Source organism: Balaenoptera musculus, chromosome 2 (genome assembly GCF_009873245.2).
Source record: "Balaenoptera musculus isolate JJ_BM4_2016_0621 chromosome 2, mBalMus1.pri.v3, whole genome shotgun sequence".
Lineage (NCBI taxonomy): Eukaryota > Metazoa > Chordata > Mammalia > Artiodactyla > Balaenopteridae > Balaenoptera > Balaenoptera musculus.
Genome location: NC_045786.1, coordinates 163,215,897 through 163,242,942, shown reverse-complemented (window position 1 = coordinate 163,242,942; position 27,046 = coordinate 163,215,897). Strand labels below are relative to the sequence as shown.

Genomic DNA, 27,046 nt, shown 5'->3' with positions numbered 1-27,046 from the left:
TGAAGTCAGTTAAGCTGTAACCTTATTTTGAGACCAGAATTTAAGGAAAAGGAATTGAACATTTCAAGTGTAGACATTATGAGGTCTTTAAAATTATTACACATTTTCAAACTAGAAATAAAAAGGCCACTGAAGTATCCTGCAGATTTTTATTTATAACAAAGTGAATACCAATATCTAATAACACACGTAAAGAAAAATTTCTTTGGGATCCTTTTTCCTAAGTGTAAAGGGGCCTTGAACTCAAAAAGTGAGAAAACCACTGTGGTGTATCCCCAGCGGTGATGGGTCCATTTCTTGCTCTGACCTCAGAGTGCACCATTGTGATGTACTTCACAAAGCCCTATGAAAGAGAAAGGTGGGCCCAGGTTTTTGGTCCTTAGAGCCCAGGAAGCTGCTTTTGGTGACCTGACGGCCTTGGACCTAGAGTTAGCTTGTGTTTTCCTTGTTTCTGCCATTTTGTTGATTTTCGTTTCTCTTTTCTCTACTCTTTTTTGTGTCATTGTTCTTTCTACAGTTAGCATAGTGAGTATTGTTGGTATAGTTAATACTTGATTAGCATAGTTAGTGTAGTTAGTACTAGTTAGCGCTGTTGGTACAGTTAGCGTAGTTAGCGTTGTTAGTAGAGACAGCATACTTAGCCCTGTTAGTACAGTTAGCATTGTTAGTTAGCGTAGTTAGCGTTGCTAGGTAGTGCTGTCAGTCAGTGTAGTTAGCAGATCACCAGGATGCAGGGCCTCACAGCCAAATCTGCTGGCAAGAAGGCTCATATTGATGACTTCGAGATCCTCCACACCATTGGTGAAGGCACCTTCGGTAAAGTGAAGTTGGCCCGGCACATTCTGACCGGGACACAGGTGGCTGTGAAGGTCATAAAGAAAAGGCGTCAGAGCTTCTCAAGTGCCCAGGCACTTTTCCGGGAAGTGTGCAGTCTGAAGGCTCTGAATCACCCCAATATTGTAAAACTGCTGGGGGTGATTGACACAGAGGAGACTTTTTTCGTGGTGATGGAGTACCTCAGTGGGGGGGACATGTACCGCTATTTGAAGATCCATGGCCGTATGACAGAGGCGCAGGCCCGCGGCCCGTTCCAGCAGCTGGTCTCCGCCCTGCAGCACTGCCACCAGAGGGGCATCGTGCACCGGGACCTGAAGCCAGTGAGCCTCCTCTTTGATTCCAACATGAATATCAAACTTACAGATTTTGGCCTCAGTAACAAGTGTGATGACATTGTCCAACTGGACACGATCTGCGACACACACCCTTATGCTGCCCCGGAACTCCTCCTGGGGCAGAGCTACAGCGGCCCTGCGGTGGACGTGTGGAGCTTGGGAGTAGTGCTCTACACCATGGTAACTGGGTCCCGGCCCTTTGTGGGAAAAGACTTCCAGGAGCTGCGGAAGCAAATCCTACAAGGGCAATACCCCATCCCACCTTATCTGTCTTTGAAGATAAGGGATCTGTTACAAAAAATGATTGCCCTCAACCCCAGTGACAGAGGCACCTTATCTGACCTCATGAGGCATCCATGGGTCAACATGGGCCAGAAGGAGCCACTCCAGCCACCCTGTGAAAAGGACCTGGAGGTGACAATGGTGAGGACTCCGGGCTTGACTTGCGACCAGATCCAGGACACTGGGACAGGCAGTGTGAGCTCCAAGAAACCCAAGGTGGAGGTCTCCATCATAACTCTGAAGCCCTTCTCTTGCGGGGACCTCAGTGGCAGTGAACTTGAGCCTTCTCCAAGCCCTGTAGTGTCCTCCCTGCAAACCAGGTGGCTCTACCACAGAAAAAATGTGCAGCTGCAGGAAGACCAGCAGGCAGGGCAGAAGACCGGTGAGTCTGCCTGTCCCCCACCCAGCCTGGAGGCGAGGACTGCCACCCCCAGCCCAGCCCCCCAGTGTGGCACTGGGACATCCACCTCCAGCAGCAGCAGCAGGATTGGAGCCCCAGAAGGAAGCAGCTGCCCCCTGGGTGTGTCCAACACTGGAAGGTCCTCCCACGCTGGGCAGCCTGAGAGTGTGTCCTCATCCACTGTCTCTGGCCAGAGCCAGAAAAAGCAAGGGGTGGCTGGGAGAATCTGGAACTTTATTTTGAAACATCTTTGTTGCAAGCTGCCCAGCATGAGGTGTCATAATAAAGTGAGCCCATGTGAACCCCATGGATGACCGAGGCAGGAAGGTCAGGCCGCCGCGCTCCCTGGGGCCCGGTGCAGGGGAAGAGGAGTGTGTTCTCTGCACGGCCTTCAGAAGCATCGTATCCAAGACCCTGGCCAGCTCAGAGGATGGTCCGGAGCAGCCCGGGCGACCGAAAGTGAGGCCACCGTGGCTGCAGGTCTGCCCCTCAACCCCCACCTGGGTGAAACTTGAGAGACTGGACTGTCATTCCTGGGGCACGTCTCCCCTCCCCTACTCTTCTGTCTTCCGTGTTGGTGGGGGAGGGGGATAGTTCTCGTTCCAAGAACTCCTTGGTTCTTCCAATTCTAGTTAATAAACTTGATGCTCCAGAGAGATGCATCACACTCTGCTTTGCGTCGTCCCTGCACAGAATTGGGGCTGTGCATTTTCCAGTGAGACAAGCGTGCAGCCATGGAGCGCTTGGAGGTAGTCAGAACAACTAAAGGGAAAAATGACCTAAGAGAATTAGCACAGTGACTCCCAACAGCAACAACTGCTGCACTGCAGGGCAGAAATGCAGAAAGTGTGTATTACCTTCCTGCACTACCATTCCCGAACATTTTCAGAAGGGCCGAGGGGAACTTTTGGTCCCTGCGGCCTGTGTTAATTACAACAGAGAGGCCCATTAATAGGATCACAAGGTCCCGTGAACCAGCCTCTGCGTGGTGTGGTAAGATCCCTGTGCAGCTGAGTTTCATGACTGTCGTGCAGCAATAAAGCAGTCTTTATTGAATTTGTTAAAAAATAAATAAATAAGTAAAAAATAAAAACACTAAAGATTTAACTTGACCTGTGTTCATTTCTTACTCCATGTTGAGAAAAGGTTCATGTCTTTTTTAAAAAAATTAATTAATTAATTTATTTATTTTTGGCTGTGTTGGGTCTTCGTTGCTGCACGCGGGCTTTCTCTAGTCGCGGTGAGCGGGGGCTACTCTTTGTTGCGACGCACAGGCTTCTCATCACAGTGGCTTCTCTTGTTGGGAGCACGGGCTCTAGGCACACGGGCTTCAGTTGTGGCACATGGGCTCGCAGGCTCTAGAGTGCAGGCTCAGTAGTTGTGGTGCACGGGCTTAGTTCCTCCGCATCATGTGGGATCTTCCCGGACCAGGGCTCGAACCCGTGTCCCCTGCATTGGCAGGCGGATTCTTAACCACTGAGCCACCAGGGAAGTCCCTATTATAAGTTATTTATATATATATTGGGTGGGCCAAAAGGTTCGTTCAGTTTTTTCCATAAGATGTCTCTAGTAGCACTCAGAGCCATTCATTCGAAACAATTTTGCTAGATTGTATGTTACAGCTGTCATATCAGGGTGAATTTAAAAAAAGACATCAAAATTGGTGAATTTTTGTGTAGCCATTTTAATAGTGAATATGGAAGAAAAAAAGCAACATTTTCGGCATATTATGCTTTATTATTTGAAGAAAGGTAAAAACGCAACTGAAACGCACAAAAAGATTTGTGCAGTGTATGGAGAAGGTGACTGATCGAACGTGTCAAAGTGGTTTGCAAAGTTTCGTGCTGGAGATTTCTTGCTGGACAATGCTCCACGGTTGGGTAAACCAGTTGAAGTTGATAGCAATCAAATCGAAACAATAATTGAGAACAAGCAATGTGATACCATGTGGGAAATAGCGGACATACTCAATATACCCAAATCAAGCACTGAAAATCATTTGCATCAGCCTGGTTATGTGAATCATTTTGATGATTGGGTTCCACATAAGTTAAGCGAAAAAAACCTTCTTGACCATATTTCCTCATACGATTCTCTACTGAAGTGTAATGAAAACGTTCCGTTTTTAAAACAAATTGTGATGGGTGATGAAAAGTGGATACTGTACAATAATGTGGAATGGAAGAGATCGTGGGGCAAGCGAAATGAACCACCACCAACCACACCAAAGGCTGGTCTTCATCCAAAGAAGGTGATGTTGTGTATATGGTGGGATTGGAAGGGAGTCCTCTATTATGAGCTCCTTCCAGAAAACCAAACGATTAATTCCAACAAGTACTGCTCCCAGTTAGACCAACTGAAAGTGGCACTCGGCAAAAAGCGTCCAGAGTTAGTCAACAGAAAACGCATAATCTGCCATCAGGATAACGCAAGACCGCAAGTTTCTTTGATGACCAGGCAAAAACTGTTACACCTTGGCTGCAAAGTTCTGATTCATCCGCCATATTCACCAGACATTGCACCTTCGGATTTCCATTTATTTCAGTCTTTACAAAATTCTCTTAATGGAAAAAATTTCAATTCCCTGGAAGACTGTAGAAGGCACCTGGAACAGTTCTTTGCTCAAAAAGATAAAAAGTTTTGGGAAGATGGAATTATGAAGTTGCCTGAAAAATGGCAGAAGGTAGTGGAACAAAAGGGTGAATACATTGTTCAATAAAGTTCTTGGTGAAGATGAAAAATGTCTTGTATTTTTACTTAAAAAACCGAAGGCACTTTTTGACCCACCCAATATATTTATACACTTTTCAGATTCTTTTCCTTTATAGGTTATTATAAGATACTGAATATAGTTCTCTGTGCTATACAGTAGGTCTTTGTTGTTTATCTATTACGTACACAGTAGTGTGTTTCGGTTAATTCCAAACTCCTAATTAATCCCTGCCCCCGCTTCCCCCTTTGGTAACCATAAGTTTGTTTTCTATGCCTGTGAGTTGATTTCTGCTTTGTAAATAAGTTAATTTGTGTCATATTTTAGATTCCACATGAATGACATATTTGTCTTTCTCTTTCTTACTTCACTTAGTATGACAATCTCTAGGATGGACCTAGATGTTGCTAGGACCTACATGTTGCTGCAAATAGCATTATCTCATTCTTTTTTATGGCTAATATTCCGCTGTGTCTGTGTGTATGTCTGTATCTATATCAATATATACCACATATTCTTTATTCATTCATCTGTCAATGAACATTTAGGTTGCTTCCATATCTTGGCTATTGTAAATAGTGCTGCTATGAACACTGAGGTGCATGTAGCTTTTTGAATTAGAGTTTTCGTCTTTTCCAGATATATGCCCAAGAGTGGGATTGCTGGATTACATGATAACTCTATTTTTAGTTTTTTAAGGAACCCCCATACTGTTTTCCATAGTGGCTGTACCAATTTACATTCCCACCAACAGTGTAGGAGGGTTGCCTTTTCTCCACCCCCTCTCCAGCATTTATTATTTGTAGACATCTTGATGATAGCTTCACACATGACTAGTGTGAAGTGATACCTCATGGTAGTTTTGATTTGCATTTCTCTAATAATTATCGATGCTGGACATCTTTTCATGTGCTTTTTGGCCATCTGTATGTCTTCTTTGGAGAAGTGTCTATTTAGGCCTTCTGCCCATTTTTTGATTGGGTTGTTTGTTTCTTTAAGATATTGAGTTGTATGAGTTGTTCATATATTTTGGATGTTAACCACTCATCAGTTGCATTGTTTGCAAATATTTTTCCCATTCTGTAGGTTGCCTTTTCATTTCGTTCATGGTTTCCTTTGCTGTGCAAAAACCTTTAAGTTTAATTAGGTACCATTTGTTTACTTTTGCTTTTGTTTTTTGCTCTCCTCTAGGAGTTTTATAGCGTCCAGTCTTACATTTAGGTCTTAATCCATTTTGAGTTTATTTTTGTGTATGGTGTTAGAGAATGTTCTGATTTTATTCTTTACATGTAGCTGTTCAGTTTTCCCAGCACCACTTATTGAAGGGACTGTCTTTTCTCCATTGTATATTCTTGCCTCCTTTGTCATAGATTAATTGACCATAAGTGTGTACATTTATTTCTGGGCTTTCTATCTTGTTCCACTGATGTACGTGTCTGTTTTTGTGCCTGTACCATATTGTTTTGATTACTGTAGCTTTATATTCAATAGTATAGTCTGAAGCCAGGGAGCATGATACCTCCAGCTCCATTCTTCTTTCTCAGAATTGTTGTGGCTATTTGGGGTCTTTTGTGTTTCCATATAAATTAAAATTTTTTTTGTTCTAGTTCTGTGAAAAATGCCATTGGTAATTTGACAAGGATTGCACTGAATCTATAGATTGCCTTGGGTAGTATGGTAATTTTAACAATATTGATTCTTCCAACCCAAGGACATGGTATATCTTTCCATCTGTTTGTGTCATCTTCAATTTCTTTCATCAGTATCTTATAGTTTTCAGAGTACAGGTCTTTTTCCTCCTTAGGTAGGTTTATTTCTAGGTATTTTATTCTTTTTGATCCTATGGTAAGTGGGATTGTTTCCTTTTTCTTTTTCTGATAGTTCATTTTTTAAAAAAGTATTTATTTATTTATTTGGTTGCACTGGGTCTTAGTTGTGGCAGGCAGTCTCCTTAGTTGTCGGCTCACGGGCTCCTTAGTTGTGGCTCGTGGGCTCCATAGTTGTGGCTCCCTGGCTCCTTAACTGCAGCACATGGGTTCCTTAGTTGTGGCAGGCGGGCTCCTTAGTTACGGCTCACAGGCTCCATAGTTGTGGCTCACTGGCTCCTTAGTTGTGGCATGCGAACTCTTAGTTGAGGCATGCATGTGGGATCTAGTTCCCTGACCAGGGATCAAACCCAGGCCCCCTGCATTGGGAGCATGGAGTCTTATCCACTGCGCCACCAGGGAAGTCCCTGATAGTTCTTTGTTAATGTATAGAAATACAACAGATCTCTGTACATTAATTCTGTATTCTGCAACTTTACTGAATTCATTGATGAGCTCCAGGAGTTTTCTGGTAGCATCTTTAGGATTTTCTATGTATGGTATCATGTCATCTGCAAACGGTGACAGTTTTACTTCTTCCTTTCCAATTTGGATTCCTTTTATTTGTTTCTCTCCTCTGATTGTTGTGGCTAGGACTTCCCAAACTATATGAAATAAAAGTGGGGAGAGTGGGTACCCTTGTCTTGTTCCTGATCTTAAAGGGAATGTTTTCAGGTTTTCACTGTTGACTATGATGTTAGCTATGGATTTGTCATATATGGCCTTTATTATGTTGAGGTAGGTTCCCTCTATGCTCACTTTCTGGAGAGTTCTTATCATAAATCGATGTTGAATCATTTCAAAAGCTTTTTCTGCATCTATTGAGATGGTCTTATGGTTTTTATTCTTCAGTGTGTTAATGTGGTGTATCACACTGATTGATTTGCGAATATTGAAAAATCCTTGCATCCCTGGGATAAATCCCACTTGATCATGGTGTATGATCCTTTTAATGTATTGTTGGTTTCAGTCTGTTAGTATTTTGTTGAGGATTTTTGTATCTATGTTCATCAGTGATATCGGCCTGTAATTTTCTTTTTTTGTGATATCTTTGCCTGGCTTTGGTATCAGGGTGATGGTGGCCTCACAGAATGGGTTTGGAAGCATTCTTTCCTCTGCAGTTTTTTGGAATACTTTCAGAAGGATAGGTGTTAACTCGTCTCTAAATGTTTTGTAGAACTCATTTGTGAAGCCATCTGGTCCTGGACTTTTGCTTGTTGGGAGTTTTTAAATTACCAATTCAATTTCAGTACTGGTAATCAGTCTGTTCATATTTTCTATGTCTTCCTGGTTCAGTCTCGGGAGATTGTATCTTTCTAAGAATTTGTCCATTTCTTCTAGGTTGTCCATTTTATTGACATACCATTGCTCACAGTAGTCTCTTATGATCCTTTGTATTTCTGTGGTGTTGGCTGTAGCTTCTCCTTTTTCATTTCTGATTTTATTGATTTGGGCCCTCTCCCTTTTTTTCTTGATTAGTCTGGCTAAAGGTTTATCAGTTTTGTTTATCTTTTCAAAGAACCAGCTTTAAGTTTCCTTGATCTTTGTTATTGTTTTCTTCATTCTATTTCATTTATTTCTGCTCTGATCTTTATGATTTCTTTCCTTCTACATTCTTTGGGTTTTGCTTGTTCTTCTCTCTCTAGTTGCTTTCGGTGTGATGTTAGGTTGTTTATATGAGATTTTCTTGTTTCCTGAGGTAAGCCTGTATTGCTATAAACCTCCCTCTTACACCTGCTTTTGCTGCCTCCCATAGGTTTTGGATCATTGTGTTTACATTTTAATTTGTCTCTGGGTATTTTCTATTTCTGCTTTGATTTCTTCAGTGATCCACTGATTGTTTAGTAGCATTTTTTAAGCCTCCACGTGTTTTGTGTTTTTTGTGGGTTTTTTTCGTATAGTTGATTTCTAGTGTTATAGCATTGTGGTTGGAAAAGATGTTTGATATGATTTCAATTTACTTAAATTTACAGAGGCTTGTTTTGTGGCCCAGCATGTGATCTATCCTGGAGAATGTTCCTTGTGTACTTGAAAAGACTGTGTATTTTGCTTTTGGATGGAATGCTCTATAAATATAAATTGAGTCCTTGTGATCTAATGTGTTATTTAAGGCCTGTGTTTCCTTATTGATTTTCTGTCTGGATGATCTGTTCATTGATGTAAGTGGGGTGTTAAAGTTTCCTACTATTGTTGTGTTACCATTGATTTCTCCTTTTATGTCTGTTAATATCTGCCTTATATATTGAGGTGCTCCTATGTTGGGTGTATATATATTTACAATTGTTATATTTTCTTCTTGTATTGATCCCTTGATCATTATGTAGTGTCCTTTGTCTCTTGTAACAATCTTTATTTTACTTTTTAAAAAAAATTTATTTATTTATTTATTTATGGCTGCACTGGGTCTTTGTTGCTGCATGCAGGCTTTTCTCTAGTTGAGGCAAGCAGGAGCTACTCTTCATTGCGGTAGGCAGGCTTCTCATTGTGGTGGCTTCTCTTGTTGCAGAACATGGGCTCTAGGTACACGGGCTTCAGTAGTTGTGGCACATGGTCTCAGCAGTTGTGGCTCGCAGGCTCTAGAGTGCAGGCTCTGTAGTTGTGGCGCATGGGCTTAGTTGCTCTGTGGCATGTGGGATCTTCCCAGACCAGGGCTTGAACCCGTGTCCCCTGCATTGGCAGGCAGATTCTTAACCACTGCACCACCAGAGAAGCCCACAATCTTTATTTTAAAGTCTATTTTGGGGTTTCCCTGGTGGCGCAGTGGTTGAGAATCTGCCTGCTAATGCAGGGAACACGGGTTCGAGCCCTGGCCTGGGAGGATCCCACATGCCGCGGAGCGGCTGGGCCCGTGAGCCACAATTACTGAGCCTACGTGTCTGGAGCCTGTGCTCTGCAACAAGAGAGGCCGCGATGGTGAGAGGCCCGCGCACAGCGATGAAGAGTGGGCCCCACTTGCCACAGCTAGTGAGAGCCCTCGCACAGAAACGAAGACCCAACATAGCCATAAAATTAAAAATAAATAAATAAATAAAGTCTATTTTGTCTGACATAAGTATTACTACTCTAGCTTTCTTTTGATTTCCATTTGCGTAGATACCTGTTTCCATCCCCTCACTTTCAGTACATATGTGTCTCTAGATCTGAAGTGAGTCTCTTGTAGGAGGCATATATACTGATCTTGTTTTGTATCCATTCATCCATTCTGTGTCTTTCAGCTGGAGCATTTAGTCCATTTACATTTAAGGTAATTATCAATATATATGCCATTTTGTTAATTGTTTTGGATTTTTAAAAAAATTTGTTTATTTATTTGGCTGTGCCAGGTCTTAGTTGTGGCATGCAGGATCTTTGTTGCCACATGCAGGATCCTCATTGTGGCAAGAGGAATTTTTTTAGCTGTGGCACGTGGGATCTTTTAGTTGTGGCGTGCAGGATCTTTTAGTTGCAGCATGCAAACTCTTAGTTGTGGCATGTGGGATCTAGTTCCCTGACCAGGGATCGAACCCAGGCCCCCTGCATTGGGAGTGTGGAATCTTAGCCATTGGACCACCAGGGAAGTCCCTGGATTTGTTTTTGTAGGTCTTTTTCTTCCCTTTCTAGTTTTGTTCTCTTCTCTTGTGATTTGATGACCATCTTTAGTGGTATATTTGGATTCCTTTATCTTTTTTTGTATATACCTATTATAGATTTTTGGCTTGTGGTTACCATGAGGTTTTTGTATAGCAGTCTATGTGTATGTATGATTGTTTTAAGTTGCTGATCTCTTTATTTCAAATGCATTTTAAATACCCTGCATTTGTACTCTCCTCCCCTCATGATTACTGTTTTTCACATCACATTTTACATCTAATTGTTTTGTGTATCCCTTAACTGCTTATTATGGATACAGATGATTTTACTACTTTTGTCTTTTAACCTCCCTACTAACTTTGTGTGTGGATGATTTCCTACCTTTACTATATGTTTGCCTTTACTGGTGAGCTTTTTCATTCCATAATTTTTTTGTTTCTTGTTTCCTGTTGTGGCCTTTTCTTTTTCACCTAGAGAAGTTCCTTTAACAGTTGACATAAAGATGATTTGGTGGTGCTGAATTCATTTTGCTTTTGCTTGTCTGTAAAGCTTTTGATATCTCCATCAAATCTGAATGAGAGCCTTGCTGGGTAGAGTATTCTTGGTTGTAGGTTTTTCCCTTTCATCACTTTAAATATATCATGCCATTCCCTTCTGGTCTGCAGAGTTTCTGCTGAAAAATCAGCTGATAGCCTTATAAGAGTTCCCTTGTATATTATTTGTTGCTTTTCCTTTGCTGCTTTTAATATTCTCTCTTTAAGTTTTGTCATTTTAATTACAGTGTCTTGGCATGTTCCTCTTTGGGTTAATCCTGTATAGGACTCTCTGTGCTTCACTGGACTTGGGTAACTATTTCCTTTCCCAGGTTAGGAAGGTTTTCAGCTATTGTCTCTTCAAGTATTTTCTTGGGCCCTTTCTCTCTCTCTTCTCCTTCTGGTACCCCTTTAATGCGAGTATCAGTGTATCTGATGTTGTCCCAGAGGTCTCAAACACTCCTCATTTCTTTTCATTCTTTTTTCTGTTTAGCAGCAGTGATTTCCACCACTCTGTCTTCCAGCTCACTGATCCATTCTTCTGCCTCATTTAGTCTATTATTGATTCCTTCTAGTGTATTTTTCATTTCAGTTATTGCATTCTTCATCTCTGTTTCATTCTTTATATTTTCTAACTCTTTGTTAAGAACTTCTAACTTCTCATTCTGTATCTCCATTCTCCTCCCGAATTCTTTGATCATCTTTACGACCATTACTCTGAACTCTTTCTTGGGTAGGCTGCCTATCTCCACTTCACTTAGTTCTTCTTCTTGGCCCTCTGTAGGAGGCATCCTATGCATCCCAGCAGAGCACTCCCCTTGCATCACCCAAGCTATATGCTCTAGGGGTTCCCCCTAAGAGAGCTGCATGGGTCCTTCTGTTGTGGCAGGCTAACTATGAGGGTGGTCTGGTAGGCTTGGTTGGCCCCTAGTCTGAATAGGTTGCCAGGCCCTGCCTTGTATAGATGCAACTGGCTGCTGTTCAGTGGGGCCTGGTCACAAGGTGGCTGGTTGCAGAATCCTAGGGGGCCCCAGGGCTAGGGTTGGCTCACTGGTGGGTGGAGTCAAGGTCCTGAAGACTCTGGGCTGCTGCCCACTCCCTGGCAGGTGAAGTCAGATCCTGGGGTTAGTGCCAGACTACTGGCAGGCAGAGCTGGTTCCTGGAATCTGGCTGCAGGGCTCAGGGATTCCAGAGCTCATTTCAAATCACTGGTGGACTGGGGCCGGTTCCTGACACAACTGGGTGTGGGGTCTGGGGTGTCCTGAAGGTTGCACTGGCCTGCTAGTCAGCAGGGCCAAGGCCCAGATGGGCTCAGGGTAAGGTTGGGCCTGCTTTGTGGGATCACAGTTTTCTTGCTTCTGGTGTCTGCCCCCTTGGTGGATGAGGCTGGTCTAGAGGCTTGTGCAGGCCTCCTGGCAGGAGGGGCCTGTGCCTGTTCACTGGTGGGTGGAGTTGGGCCTTGGCCCTCTGGTGGGCTAGGCCATGTCTAGAGGTGGCTATGGGTTCTTTAGTCTTTAGGCAACCTAAAAATCCAATATGTCAGCTACCAGGAGTGTTCACACAGCTAAATTTTCCCCAATATTCACAAGTGTCTATGTTCCCAGCATGAGTCACAGCTGCCCCCCTCCTCTCCAGGAGACTCTCTGAGACCAGTAGGTACGCCTGGCCGAGGCTAATATCAAATCACTGCTTTTGCCCTGGGTCCCAGCACATGTGAAATTCTGTGTGTGCACTTCAAGACTGAAGTCTCTATTTCCTCCAGTCATGTAGGGCTCCCGCAGTTAAGCCCTGCTGGCCTTTAAAGTCAAATGCTCTGGAGACTTGTCTTCCCAGTGCTGGACCCCTGGAATGGGGAGCCTGATGTGGGGCTCAGAACTCTCACTCCTGTGGGAGAACCTCTGAAATATAATTATCCTCCAGTTTGTCATTTGCCCACATGGGGAGTATGGGATTTGATTATATTGTGAGTCTGCTCCTCCTATCCATCTTGTTGGGGTTCCTTCTTTATATCTTTAGTTGTAGATCTTTCCTGGTAGGTTTTGGTTCTTTTAAATCAATGGTTGTTCTGCAGATTTTGGTGTGCTCATGAGAGGAGGTGAGCTCAGGGTCTCTCTACTCCACCATCTTGGCTGCTCTCCTCTATAATTCCACTTATTTCAATACTTCAAGAATTTCCAAAATGTCAGATCTGTGACAGAATATAAAACTATTATAGAAGATGACTTTTTATTCTATATGCTTGTATTTCATTTATTTTACACTGGTTTATGCAGAAATTATTCTGAAAAAGTTGTATTTAAATCAAACCTTTAAAATGAAAAATGAAATATCAAAGTTAAATGAATTCAACTGAGAACCGACCATTTAATGGACAGTTGTGACAAACTCTGCAGGCATCAATATCCATTCAACTTATTTTTTAAGGTCAAGTTTTCTTATGTAGGTTTGACTTTTTAAAAATATTTTTAAGCTTTTCCTCTAAGATCAGTAACAAGGCAAGGATGTCTGCTTTCACCACTTCTATTCAACATAGTACTGGAAGTTCTAACAAGAGCAATTAAGCAATAAAAAGAAATAAAATACATTCAAATTGAGAAGGATAAAATAAAATTATTTATGTTTGCAGACGATATGATCTTAAATGTAGAAAACCATAAAGATTCTGCAAAAAAAAAAAGAATAATGAATTCAACAAAGTAACAATATAAAATTAAAACTCAAGAATCTGTTGTGTTTCTATGCATTAACAATGAATAATCAGAAAAGGAAATCAGGAAGACAATTCCATTTTCAGTAGCTTCAAAAAGAATAAATACTTAGGAATTAACCAAGGAAGTGAAAGACTTGTATAATGGAAACTACAAAACATTGCTGAAAAAAGTTAAAGGAGACATAAATAAATGGAAACACATCCCATGTTCATGCATTTGCAAGGCTTGGAAAATGTCAATAGAATTGACCCTTGAGCAACTTGGGTTTGAATTGCATGGGTCCACTTACATGCATATTTTTTTTCCAATAAATATGTACTACAGTAGTACATGATATGAAGTTGGTTGAAACTGTAAATGTGGAACCTTGATTACAGAGGGCTGACTATAAAGTTATATGTGAATTTTCGACTACGTTGGGGGGGTGGCATCCCTAACCCCCCTGTTGTTCAAGGGTCAACTGTATTATCGAAAGCAATCTATAGATGCAGTGCAATCCCTACCAAAATCCCAATGATTTTTTTTGCAGAAATATAAAACCCACCCTAAAATTCATATGGAAGCTCAAGGGACCCCAAATAGTCAAAGCAATCTTGAAAAAGAATAAACCTGAAGAACTCACACTTCCTGATTTCAAAACCTACTATATAACAAAAATAAGAGTTGGTTCTTTGAAAAGATAAACAAAATTGACAAACCTTTAGCTAGACTAACCATGGAAAAAAGAGACGAGAACCAAATCAACAAAATTATAAATGAAAACGGAGACATTACAGCTAATACCACAGAAACAAAAAGGATCATAAGAGGCTACTATGAACAACTATAAGCAAAAAAAACTAGAAAACCTAAAAAAATGGGAAAAAATCTTAGAAACATGCAACCAACCAGGACTGAATTAGGAAAAAAACAGAAAATCTGAAGAGACCAAACGCCAGTAGGATATTGAATCAGTAATCAAAATCTCCCAACTAAGAAAAGCCCAGGACCAGATGGCTTCACAGGTGAACTTTAACAAACATTTAAAGAAGAATTAGGGACTTCCCTGGTGGTCCAGTGGCTAAGACTCTGCACTCCCAATGCAGGGGGCCCAGATTCCATCCCTAGATCCCACATGCTGCAACTAAAGATCCCACATGCCGCAACGAAGATCCTGCATGCTGCAACTGAGACCTGGCACAGCCAAATAAATAAATATTAAAACAAAAAAAAAGAAGAAGAATTAACACCAATCCTTCTCAAACTCTTCCAAAAAAATATAAGAGAAGAGAATACTCTAAAACTCATTTTATGAGGCCTTATACCAAAGCCACAAAGAACACTACCAGAAAAGAAAACTACAGGACAACATCCCTGAAGAATATGGATGCAAAAACTCTCAACAAAATACTAGCAAACCAAATTCAGAAGCACATCAAAAATATCATTCACCATGATGAAGTGGGATTTATCCCTGCGATGCAAGGATGGTTCAACATATACAAAATCAATGTAATATATCACATTAATAGAATGAATGAAAAAAAACCATATGATCATTTCAATAGATGCAGAAAAAGCATTTGACAAAACGGAACATCCATTTATGGTTTAAAAAAACTCTTAAAAAATTAGGTATAGAAAGAATGTACCTAAACGTAATAAAGGTCATACATAATAAGCCCACAACTAACATCACATCAATGGTGAAACACTTCCTCTAAAATCAGGAACAAGACAAGGGTGCTCACTCTCACCACTCCTACTCAACATAGTACTGGAAGTCCTAGCTAGAGCAATCAGGCAAGAAAAAGAAATAAAAGGCATCAGAATTAGAAAGGAAGAAAAATTTGTCTATATATGCATATGACATGATTTTATATATAGAAAATCCTAAAGACTCCCCCACCAAAACTGCTAGAATAAATGAATTCAGTAAAGTTGTCCCCCAAAACTGCTAGAATAAATGAATTCAGTAAAGTTGTAGAATACAAAATCAACATACACAAATCAGTAGCATTTCTATACACTGACAATGAATTATCTGAAAAAGAAATAAAATGATCTCATTTACAATAGCACCAAAACAACAAAACACCTAGGAATACACTTAACCAAGGAGGTGAAATACTAATCACTGAAAACTATAAGACACTGATGAAAGAAACTGAAGAAGACACATATGAATGGAAAGGTATCTTGTGTTCATGGACTGGAAGAATACTGTTAAAATGTCTCTACCACAAAAGCCATCTATAGAATCAATGCAATCTCTATCAAGATTCTAATGGCATTTTTTTTTATAGAAGTGGAAAAAACAATCCTAACATTTATATGGAACCAAAAAAGAGCCTCAATAGTCAAAGCAATTCTGAAAAAAAAGAACAAAGTGGGAGGCATCACACATCCTGATTTCCAGCTATATTTTAAAGCTACAGTAATCACAACAGTATGGTATTAGCATAAAAAAAGACACAATGGAAACAGACCAATGGAACAGAATAGAGGCTCCAGAAATAAATCCATGCACTAACAGTCAACCAATATTTGACAAGGTGGCCAAGAATACTCACTGGAGTCTCTTCAACAAGTGTTGGAAAAACTGGATATTCACATGTAAAAAAATGAAACTAGATCTCTATCTCATACACCTTACAAGAGTTAACTTGAAGGTGGTTCAAGATGACAACATAGGAAGACCCTGAAATCACCTCCTCCTTCAGACACACCGAATCTACAACTACATTTGGGGCAATTTTCTTTGAAAAAGACCTACAAACCAGCTGAGCAACTCTTCACATTAGGCAAATGAGAAAAAGGAAACACAGAAGCAGGTAGGAAAAGCTGAGACACAATCTTGCCAGAAACCCCACCCCTAGGGCAGTGACCCACAGTTGGGAGGGAACTCACAAACCTGGAGCTTCTCGCTGAGGAGCAAAGGGTTCCTACCTTACACTGGACACCACAACTTTTTTTTTTTTTGGCTGTGTTGGGTCTTAGTTGCTGCGCACGGGCTTTCTCTAGTTGCGGCGAGTGGGGGCTATTCTTTGTTGTGGTGCGCAGGCTTCTCATTGCAGTGGCTTCTCTTGTTGCGGAGCACGGGCTCTAGGTGCGCAGGCTTCAGCAGCTGTGGCACTTGGGTTCAGTAGTTATGGCTCATGGGCTCTAGAGCGCAGGCTCAGTAGTTGTGGCGCACAGGCTTAGTTGCTCCACGGCATGTGGGATCTTCCCAGACCAGGGCTCAAACCCATGTCCCCTGCACTGGCAGGCGGATTCTTAACCACTGCACCACCAGGGAAGTCCCTGGACACCACAACTTTTAGGATCTGCACCTGAGAGATAAGCCCCCAAAACATCTGGCTTTGAAAACCAACAGGGCTCACATTCACGAGACCCTAAGGGCTGTAGCAAACTGAAAAATGACTCTTAAAGGGCTCAAGTGTGAACTTGCTCACCCCAGGGCCCAGTGCAGAAGCAGCTATTTGAAAAGTACCCAAACTTTATACGAAAGAGATTCATTTGATAACCTTAAAGCATCAGCCAGAGGGGCAGGAGTCTTCTAGGATATTCTGGGGATGGAGGTTGTTGGGTGCCATTTTATGCTCTCCCTCTGCCTTGCTAAAGGCAGGGGGCATCATCTATCTTCACACTCAGTCTCTGCTGTAATCCAGAGCACTGGCAGCTCCTGGAGGGGAGCTTTTACATGTCAGGTGCCCCCGTTTTTATGTCTGGTTCCCAGGTTTTTGTGGCTGCTGTCCAGGGGACACCCCTTGATCATTTAGCTCTGGTGGTCAGTGGGGCTTATACTCACAGGTCCCAAAGTACGTAACCAATAAAGAAAGAGTTCTTAAACAGTTATGACCTTCAGGGCACAGCAAGAAGCAACAGACCCCAGAAGCTCAGTCTTTCTCTGAAAGCAGCCTAGTAGTTTATCATCACAGTTGCAGCCTGAGGGGAGTTGACGGTAAGCCTTTCCAGAGACCTCGAAGGGTGGGTGCCATCTTCACGCTCTTCCTCTCCTGCATCCCCAGAGCACCAGTAGAGCTCTTACACATGTCTGGTGCCCTGGATTTTGTGGTTTTCCCCCAGGGAATGCTTTTTGATCACCCGGCTCTGGTGGCCTGGGGGGCTTGTGTCCCTGAGCCCCACAGCACAATAACAATTAGAGAGACAGTTCTTGGCAGACACCACCCCCAGGGCACTGTGCAGACAGCAAACTGAAACACACCCCCAGTCCTTCTGTGAAAGAGGCCCACTTGCTTGTCCTGGAGCTTCTGCCTGAGGGGTTAGGCTTCAAGTCTGGCACACATCCATCCAGGTGCCTACAGAGATGCTCTCAGGGGATGTAGGGCAGGGGACTCTGTCTTTGCGTTCTCCCTCTGCCTTGTTCCAGCTTGCCTGTATCTCCCGGAGAAAAGCTTTACACTCATTTACAGCCCCAATTTTTGCAACTTTCACCAAGGGGACACCTCCAAACTGACAGACTCTGGTGGCCAACAGGGCTTATGCTTGCAGGTCTACAGAACTCTGCACAGTTGGATACTTTATAATTGCATACTTAAAAGCTGCTGCCTGAGGGTCTGGCTTCCAATCAGCCTGAATCTAGGTGCTGAGATCCTCCCCTTTGAGACGTGACCAGGTCTTGGCACACCCTCAACTACTGGGAGCCATTAAAAGTAAAATAAGCTTGCTTGCACAATCATAAAGGTTTGAAAGACAACCAAAAGCTAGGGCAAGTGTGAATGACAAAGTTCATCTTCTACATGAGGCCACTCCTTCAAGACAAAGAGAGGTGGCTGTTTTATCTAATGCACAGAAACCAACACATAGTCAAGCAAAGTGAGGAAACAGAATATGTTCCAAATGAAAGAACAGGAATAAACCTCAAAAAAAAACCTTAATGAATGAGATACATAATTTACCTGATAAAGAGTAATGGTCATAAAAATGCTCACCAAACTTGGGAGAAGAATAGATGAACATAGTGAGAACTTCAACACAGAGAAAATATAGAAATTAGCAAATTGAAGTCACAGAGCTAAAACATACACTAACTGTACTGACACTAGGGGGGTTCAACAGTAGACTAGATGAAACAGAAGACAAGATCTGTGAACTTGAAAACAGGGCAGTGGAACTCATGCAATCTTATCAGCAAAAAGAAAAAAGAATTTAAAAAGTGAAGACAGGGAATTCCCTGGCAACCCAGTGCTTAGGACTCGGTGCTGTCACTGCCATAGCCTGGGTTCAATCCCTGGTCGGGGAACTAAGATCCCGCAAGCCACATGGCATGGCCAAAAAAAAAAAAGTGAAGACAGCTTAAGGAAATTATAGGACAACATCAAACACACTAACATTCTCATTATAGGGGTCTCAAAAGGAGAAGAGACAGAGAAAGAAAGGTGCAGAAAAGTTATTTGAAGATAGAATGGCAGAAAACTTCCCTAGCTTGGGGAAGGAAACAGACGCCCAGGTCCAGGAAGCATGGACAGTTCCAAATAAGATAAACATAAAGAGACCCACACAAAGACACATTATACTTAAAATATCAAATGTTAAAGACAAGAGAGTCTTAAAAGGAGAAAGAGAACAACAACTTCTTCTATATAAAGAAATCCCCATAAGGCTATCAGATATTTCAGCAGAACCTTTGCAGGCTAGAAGGGAGTGGCACAATATATTCAAGGTGATAAAAGAAAAACACTTCCTGGCAAAGTTATTATTCAGAATTGAAGGAGAGATAGAGTTTTGCAGACAAGCAAAAAACTAAAGGAATTCATCACCACTAAACCAGCCTTACAAGAAATAAGGGACTGCTTTACACTGAAAAGAAAGGGTGCTAATTAGTAACAAGAAAACATATGAAAGTATAAATCTGACTGGTAAAGGTAAATATATAGTAAAGATAGCAGACTAATCACTTATAAAGTTAATATGAAGGTTAAAAGATAAAAGTAGTAAAAAATAACCATAACTACAGTAATTAGTCAAGAGATACAGAAGATAAAAGATGTTAAATATGACATCAAAAACAAAAAACTTTGGGAGGGAGTAAAAATGTAGTAGAGCTTTAGAGCATGTTCAAACTTAAGTCATCAACTTATAATAGATTGTAACAAATATAAGTTATTATATGTAAGTCTCATGGTAACCACAAAGCAAAAACCTGTAGTAGACACACAAAAGACAGTGAGAAAGGAATCTAAGCATACTACTAAAGAAAGTCATCGAAGCACAAAGGAATAGAGCAAGAGATGAAGAAAGGAAGAGAGAGGAACTACAAAACATCCAGAAAACAATTAACAAAATGGCAATAAGTATATACCTATCAATAATTACTTTAAATGCAAATGGATTAAATTCTCCAATCAAAAGACAGAGCAGCTGGATAAAAAAACAAGAAAAACACCAGTATATGCTTCCTATAAGAGACTCACTTTGGATGTAAGGACACATATAAACTGAAAGTGAAGAGATGGAAAAAGATATTCCATGCAAATGAGGAAACCAAAAGAAAGCTGGGGTAACTATACTTACATTAGACAAAATAAACTTTAAAACAAAGACTGTAAAGAAGAATAGCATTACATAATGATAAAGGAGTCACTCTGACAAGAGAATATAACATTTGTAAATATTTATGCACCCAAAATAGGGGCACTTAAATTTATAAAGCAAATATTAACAGATCTAAAGGGAAAAATAGCCAGCAATACAATAATAATAGGGGATTTTAATACCCCAATTACATCAATGATCATCCAGAGAGAAAATCAGTAAGGAAACATCAGCTTTAAAGGAAACTTTAGACCATATGGCATTAACAGATATATACAAAACATTCCATCCAAAAGCAGCTGAACATAAATTCTTCTTGAGGGCACATGCAACATTTTCCAGGATAAATCATATGCTAGGCCACAAAACAAGTCTTAGTAAATTTCAGAACACTGAAATCATATCAAGCATCTTTTGTGACCACAATGGTATGAAACAAAATCAATTATAAGAAGAAAACTGGAAAATTCACAAATATATGAAGATTAACAACATGCTGATGAACCAATGGGTTAATGAAGAAATCAAAAGTGAAATTAAAAATACCTGAGACAAATGAAAACTGAAATACAACATACCAAAATTTATGGGATGCAGTAAAAGCAAGTCTAAGAGGGAAATACATAGTGATAAATGTTTGCCTCAAGAAACAACAACAATCTCAAACAAATAACTTTATACCTCAAAAAACTGGAAAAAGAAAAACAAAGCCCAAAGTTAGTAGAAGGAAGGAAATAACAAAGATCAGAGTGGAAATAAATGGAATACAGACTAAAAAGACAATAGAGAAGATCAATAAAACTAAGAGCTAGAAGTTGGTTCTTTGAAAAGATAAACAAAATTGGCCAACCTTCAACCAGACTGACCAAAAAAAAAGAGAGGCATCAAAAAATAAGATCAGAAATTAAAAAGGAGACATCACAACTGATCCAAAGCATGGTAAGAGACTACTATGAACAACTATAGAACAAACTGGACAACCTAGAAAAAATGAGTAAATTCCTAGAAACATACAAACTTCCAAAACTGAATTATGAAGAAATATAAAATCTGAATAGACCAACCATTAATAAGGAGACTGAATCAATAATCAAACACTTCCCAACAAACAAAAGTCTAGGGCAAGACAACTTCACTGGTGAATTCTACCAAAACATTCAAGGAATAAATATCATTCCTACTCAAACTCTTCCAAAAATAAGAGGAAGAAACGTTTCCAAACTCATTTTATGAGACCAGCATTACCCTGATAATGCAAAACCAGATAAGGATGCCACAAGAAAATTACAGACCAATATCACTGATGAACACAGATGCAAAAATCCTCAATAAAATATGAGAAAGCCAAATTCAACTATCCATTAAAACGATCATATCCATTATCAAATGGGATCATTCCAGGGACGCAATCATGGTTCAAAGCCTTCAAATCAATCAATGTGATACACCAGATTAACAAAATGAAGGATAAAAATCATATATGCAGAAAAAGCATTTGACAAAATTCAACATCTGTTTATGGTAAAAACTCTCAACAAAGTGGGTAGAGAGGAAATATACCTCAACATAATAAAGGCCATCTATGACAAGGCCACAGCTAACATCATACTCAATTGTGAAAAGCTGAAAGCTTTTTCTCTAAGATGAGAAACAAGATAAAGATGCCTACTCTCACCACTTTTTTTTCAACATGGTATTAGAAGTCCTAGACAGAACAATTAGGCAAGAAAAAAAAATAAAAGGTATCCAAATCAGAAAGGAAGAAGTAAAACTGTTACTGTTGGCAGATGACATATTATATACAGAAAATCCAAAAGACTCCACCAAAAACACTGCTTAACTAATAAATGAATTCAGTAAAGTTGCAGGATAAAATATCAATATACAAAATCTGTTGCATTTCTACACACTAATAAATATCAGAAAGACAAATTAAGGAAATAATTCCATTTAAAATTGCTTCAAAAAAGGGACTTCTCTGGTGGTGCAGTGGTTAAGAATCCACCTGCCAATGCAGGGGACACAGGTTTGAGCCCTGGTCCAGGAAGATCTCACATGCCGTGGAGCAACTAAGCCCGTGAGCCATAACTACTGAGCCTGCGCTCTAGAGCCCGCAAGCCACAACTACTGAACCCGCGTGCCACAACTACTGAAGTCCGTGTGCCTAGAGCCCGTGCTCTGCAACAAGAGAAGCCACCATAATGAGAAGCCCATGCACCGCAATGAAGAGTAGCCCCCACTCACCACAACTAGAGAAAGCCCGTGCGCAGCAACGAAGACCCAACGCAACCAAAAAAAAAATATTGCATCAAAAAAATAAAATACTTAGGACTAAATTTAACCATGTAGGTGAAAGACCTATACACCGAAAACTATTAAGACACTGATGAAAGAAATCAAAGACACAAATAAAATGGAAAGATATTCCATGTTCACAGATTGGAAGAATTAATACTGTTAAAATGTCCAAGCTACCCAAAACAATATACAGATTCAATGCAATCCCTATCAAAATTCCAATGGCACTTTCCACAGAAATAGGAAAAAATAATCCTAACATTTATATGGAACTATGAAGACCATGAATAGCCAAAGAAACGTTGAGAAAGAAGAACAAAGCTGGAGGCATTATGCTTCCTGATTTCAAACTATATTACAATGCTGTAGCAATCAAAATAGAATGGTATTGAATAAAAACATCACATATGTCAATGGAACAGAATAGTCCAGAAATAAACCCACCCATATATGGTCAATTATTTTATGACAAAGGAGCCAAAAATATGCAATGGGGAAAGGACGTTCTTTTCAATAAACAGTGTTGGGAAAACTGGACAGCTACCTGCAAAATAATGAAACTAGACCCCTATCTTATACCATACACAAAAACTAACTCAAAATAGATTGTTGAATGTAACACGTGAAAACAATAAAATTCTTAGAAGAAAACATAGGCAGTAAGCTTCTTAACATCAATCTTGGCAATGACTTTCTAGATCTGACACCAAAAGCAAAGGCAACAAAAGCAAAAATAAACTCAGACTAAAAAGGTTCTGCACAGCAAAGAAAATCATCAACAAAATGAAAGGCAACCTATGGAATGGAAGAAAATATTTGCAAATCATATATCTGATAATGGGGTTAAAATCCAAAATATATTAAAAAAAAACTCATACAACTCAACTGAAAAAAACCAAATAATCCAATTTAAAAAATGGGCAAAGGACCTGAACAGACATTTTTCCAAAGAAGATATATGAATGGCCAACAGGTACGTGAAAAGATGGTCAGCATCATTATAATCATTAAGGAAATGCAAATCAAAAACCCGAGAGAGTACCTCACACCTGTTAGAATGGCTAGATTCAGAAAAACAAGAGATGACAAATGCTGGCAAAGATGTGAAGAAAAGGACCCCTGTGGACGGTTAGTGGGACTGTAAACTGGTACAGCTGCTATGGAAAACAGTACGGAGGTTCCTAAAAAAATTAAATATAGATTTACCATACGATCCAGCAATCCCACCTCGGGGTATATACCCAAAAGAACTGAAAGCAGGGTCTTGAAGTGATACTTGTACACCCACGTTCACAGGAGCATTATTCACAATAGCTAAAACATGGAAGCAACCCAAGTGTCCATCCACTGATGAATGGATAAGCAAAATTCAATATATACATACAATGGAATATTATTCCGCTTTAAAAAGGAAGGCAATTCTGCAATATGCTACAACATGGTTGAATCTTGAGGACATTATGCTAAGTGAAATAAGTCAGTCACAAAAAGACAAATACTGTATGAGTCCACTTAGAGTAGTCAAAATAATAAAGACAGAAAATAGAATTAGGTTTGCCAGGGGCTAGAAGGAGGGAGAATGGAAAATTATAGGTATAGAGTCAGATGTACAAGATGAAGAGAGTTACGGGGATGGATGGAGGTGAGGATTGCACAACAAAGTGAATGTATTTAATAAAATTAATTAAATTGTACTGAACTGTATACTTAAAAATGGTTAAGATGGTAAATTTTATGTGTATTTTAACACAAAAAATTTAATTATGAAATTAACATATGCTCATTATAGCAAAAAGTAATTAGACATTAACAAATACCCAGTCTCCCCCCCTCCTCAAAGTTGTACAAATTATTTAAGCTCCTATCAAATTACAGAGATGCCCTTAGCTTACATTGCTGAGACAGCATTTTCTGAGAAGGGGAGAAAATTCCTTTATCAGAATGAAGAACATAAAATACTACTTCTGTCTAAGAAGCAATGCATAAAGCAAAGAAATTATTTTTCATGCAGAAATGAACAAGAAAAAAATTTAAGTCTCAGACACATGGAGTGAAAGCCAAGGTCTGGAGGGACAGGCAGGGGATAGAGGGCTACGGCTTAGTGTTTAGTAGATGGTCTGTGTGTTTGCTTCCTGAAGCTTATGCCCCAACCCGATGGAGACTTAGGGGAAACAACTCTTATTAAAGTAGTGGTAGAAGGGGGCAAAAGATGAGACGACAGTGAGGAAGATACCTTTATAGACCCTTTTACATGCATCACCTGAACCTCAAAATTACTCTGTAACGTCATACAGGGAAAAATGTTCTTATTCTGATTTTATGGAGTAAGAGGATTTCTAGGAAGTGCCTTGTCCATGTCATCCAGCCCTTTGAAGCCTTCCACCCCTGCAACCTGGGCACCATCCAGTTTACCTGACACCCTGCCTCATGTAGGAACAATATTGCTGAGCCAGCTCCTTCTGAAAGGGGTGAGATGGGGTTGAGCCAATGAACTGCTGATGCATCAATGATAAGGAATCAACACAGCAGCTAACTGACCCCAAAACAGAAATTCCTGACGTGTTTGTGGCTCAGGGACTGTCAATAGCCCCTGGTGACAAATTCTTTCCCCAGGAAGGGAAATGTCTTACCACAAATGTCAGAAAGCATTTGTCCAATGTATTTCTCAGTGTGAAAGATTATCAAATAACTTTAAAGATCACCTCCTTGTCTTTCCAGAAGAGTTGGGGTCAATGTGAAAAAAATTTTTGCGTGCACAGAACGGGGCTTCTAAACAGAGATGGGCATAGATACACATTCTACCTATTTTCCAACTGATTTTACAATATAGGCAATTGAGTAATCAAGGAATTAATGAATTTCTGGTGCACAAGAAAACCACATAAGCTCGAAATTTTAGTTCTTCTGCAGTCTCCCGCTTTCTTTTCTGTCACCCTGACTTCCACACTTCTCTTTAGGGACCCCCTAGCCGACTTGGCTACTGGGGCCACAATCTCACCCCCTCTGACCAGCTCAACAAGGTACTGCAGAACTCGGCTGCAATGCCACACTTCACCGGTAGATGTCGCAGCCCCAACACTTGACAGAGTCAACGTTCACATCACTGACAAGCAAACCAGCAGCCATTTAGCGCCTACTGTATACTTGCCGACAATTATTTTAGGCGCTTTCAGGTCAATACCGCACCGGTGGGCTCATCTGGGAAACGCGTGAGGCTTCGATTAGTTAAATCGTATAAAGTGTTTTGCACAATGACTGAATCGTAGTGTGAAATTATTACCGGCCCAAGGTGAGGTGGCAGAGACCACCCGGGGTCCACCGCAGCTGTCTCAGCAGCGAGGTCTGCGTCTGGGCCCAGGGCTTGCTTTCCATCCAGTTGGGGCACTTGTCCTTTTTCCTGTCGCCTACCACCAAGCTGCTGGTACGTCCTCCAAGTTGGGAGCCGGAATTTGGCTCCTCTCCGGCAAAGTGGCGGTGTGCTGGTGGGTGGAGAAAGGGGTGTCACAGTTAGGGCGGGTCCAGGGCAGGGCGGCCCCATCACCGCTTTCCTGCGGGCACTTCTAAAAGGCGGGCAGCCTGGGAGGTGGCACGGTGGGGCGCAAGAGGTCGCGCTCCTAAGGTCTAAACTCAACACAAACTTTCCTCCTTTGACTTCCGGGCCTGCGCTCTACCCGCCCGCGAGACCGACCCCGGCACCTGAGGCACGCGGGCTTGGCCCTCCCGCCACGGAGCCGGGCGGGGCCTCGGCTGCACCTGGGAGGCTGCACTTGCCTGGGGCCGCCAGTCTCGGGCTGGTGGGCTCCGCTGGGCCCCCAGCGTGCGGCGTACCCGGGTCGACTTCGGCGGGCAGGGCGCCCCGGTCGCCCGCCTCCTGGGGGAAGCACAGGCTTGGACCTACGCTCCAGCGCTCCGGCCCGCACTTGGCGCTGGGGCCCTGTGGCCGACGCACACGCGCAGAGAGGAGCCAAGTGCTGCGGCCCCAAGCGCGCGGAGGGTGCGCTCAGCGTAGGTGCGCGGCGGCCGCCCCAGGTGCCGGCAGCCGGGACGCCCCTCCCCCTACGCACGTGCGGGCCACCGCCCCCTCCGGGCAACCCGCGCAGACGCGCCCGCGCCCGCGCCCGCGCCCGGGCGCCTGGCCCCGGCACCGCGAGGCGGCGCGCCGACCGCCCAGGGCCGCCGAGGGGCGGGGCCGCTGCCCGCATTGTTCCTCCCCGAGCGGCGGGCCCTCCCCTTCCCCCAGTCCCGGGCGGGGCGCGGGGCCGCCGAAGCCGCGGAACGTGGACTCGCGCCCCGCCTTTGTCTCCCGGGCTCGAGCCGCCGCAGCCCCGCGCCCGCCGCTCGCTGCCAGAGCCGCTTTGTGCCGCGGCGCGGGGGACGGGGACGCGGGGCGCGGAGCCGGCGGGCGCAGCCTCAGCATGGACGTGACCGTCTCGGAGCTCATGGAGCTCTTCCTGCAGAGCCCGCTGGTGACCTGGGTGAGTGTGCCCGGCCCCTCGCCCCATTGTTGGGGCACTAGCTCCTCTCCCGCCCGCCTGCAGTCGCAACAGACCCGACCCGGCCGGGGCCCCGGAAAGCCCCTGGACGCAGAGGATTCATCAGGTGCCCCCGGCCGGTCATCAAGTGTCCCGGAGTCCGGGGGTATTTCCAACTCTGGAGCCAGCGCACCCGGCGCAGGACCCCGCCGCGCTCTCGGCCCGGCTGGGGGCTGAGCGGGTACACCTGTTCCCACCGGGGCGTTGGGCTGGAGGCCCTGGAGCGACAGGCTTCCGGTGGTCACCCTGGCCCCCCATGGCTTTGACCATTCGAGAAAAGGACCCATTCCCCAAAATATCCTCGTGTAGTTTCTGAACCCCTGAGACCAGCGGGTGAATGGCGGTGGGGATTAGGGGGTTCCCAGTGAGAACGTGTACAGGCTGCGCTGGGCGCACTGATTTCCAATGGATTTGAGACGTGAGAAATTTATTGAAA

General features: G+C 42.4%; 2 protein-coding genes across 7 annotated transcripts in view; one reads left to right on the top strand and one right to left on the bottom strand.

The window, feature by feature from the left end:
* Positions 1-154: 154 nt before the first annotated feature.
* Positions 155-26,495, bottom strand: LOC118889941 (skin secretory protein xP2-like). The gene is made up of 4 exons (XM_036842065.1): positions 26,139-26,495; positions 25,850-26,012; positions 25,359-25,557; positions 155-861 (listed from the first exon to the last, which is right to left on the bottom strand). Exons 1-4 carry the CDS (start codon positions 26,493-26,495, stop codon positions 687-689), a joined length of 894 nt encoding a protein of 297 aa, XP_036697960.1. The 3' UTR covers positions 155-686.
* CCDC88C (coiled-coil domain containing 88C) overlaps positions 25,960-27,046 on the top strand; it is a 129,671-nt gene continuing 128,584 nt past the window's right edge. For all 6 annotated transcript variants that reach the window (XM_036843677.1, XM_036843675.1, XM_036843676.1 and 3 more), the window contains exon 1: positions 25,960-26,553. In XM_036843677.1, coding sequence (XP_036699572.1) covers positions 26,494-26,553 — 60 coding nt within the window. In that variant the 5' untranslated portion in view covers positions 25,960-26,493. The remainder of the gene's footprint in view (positions 26,554-27,046) is intronic.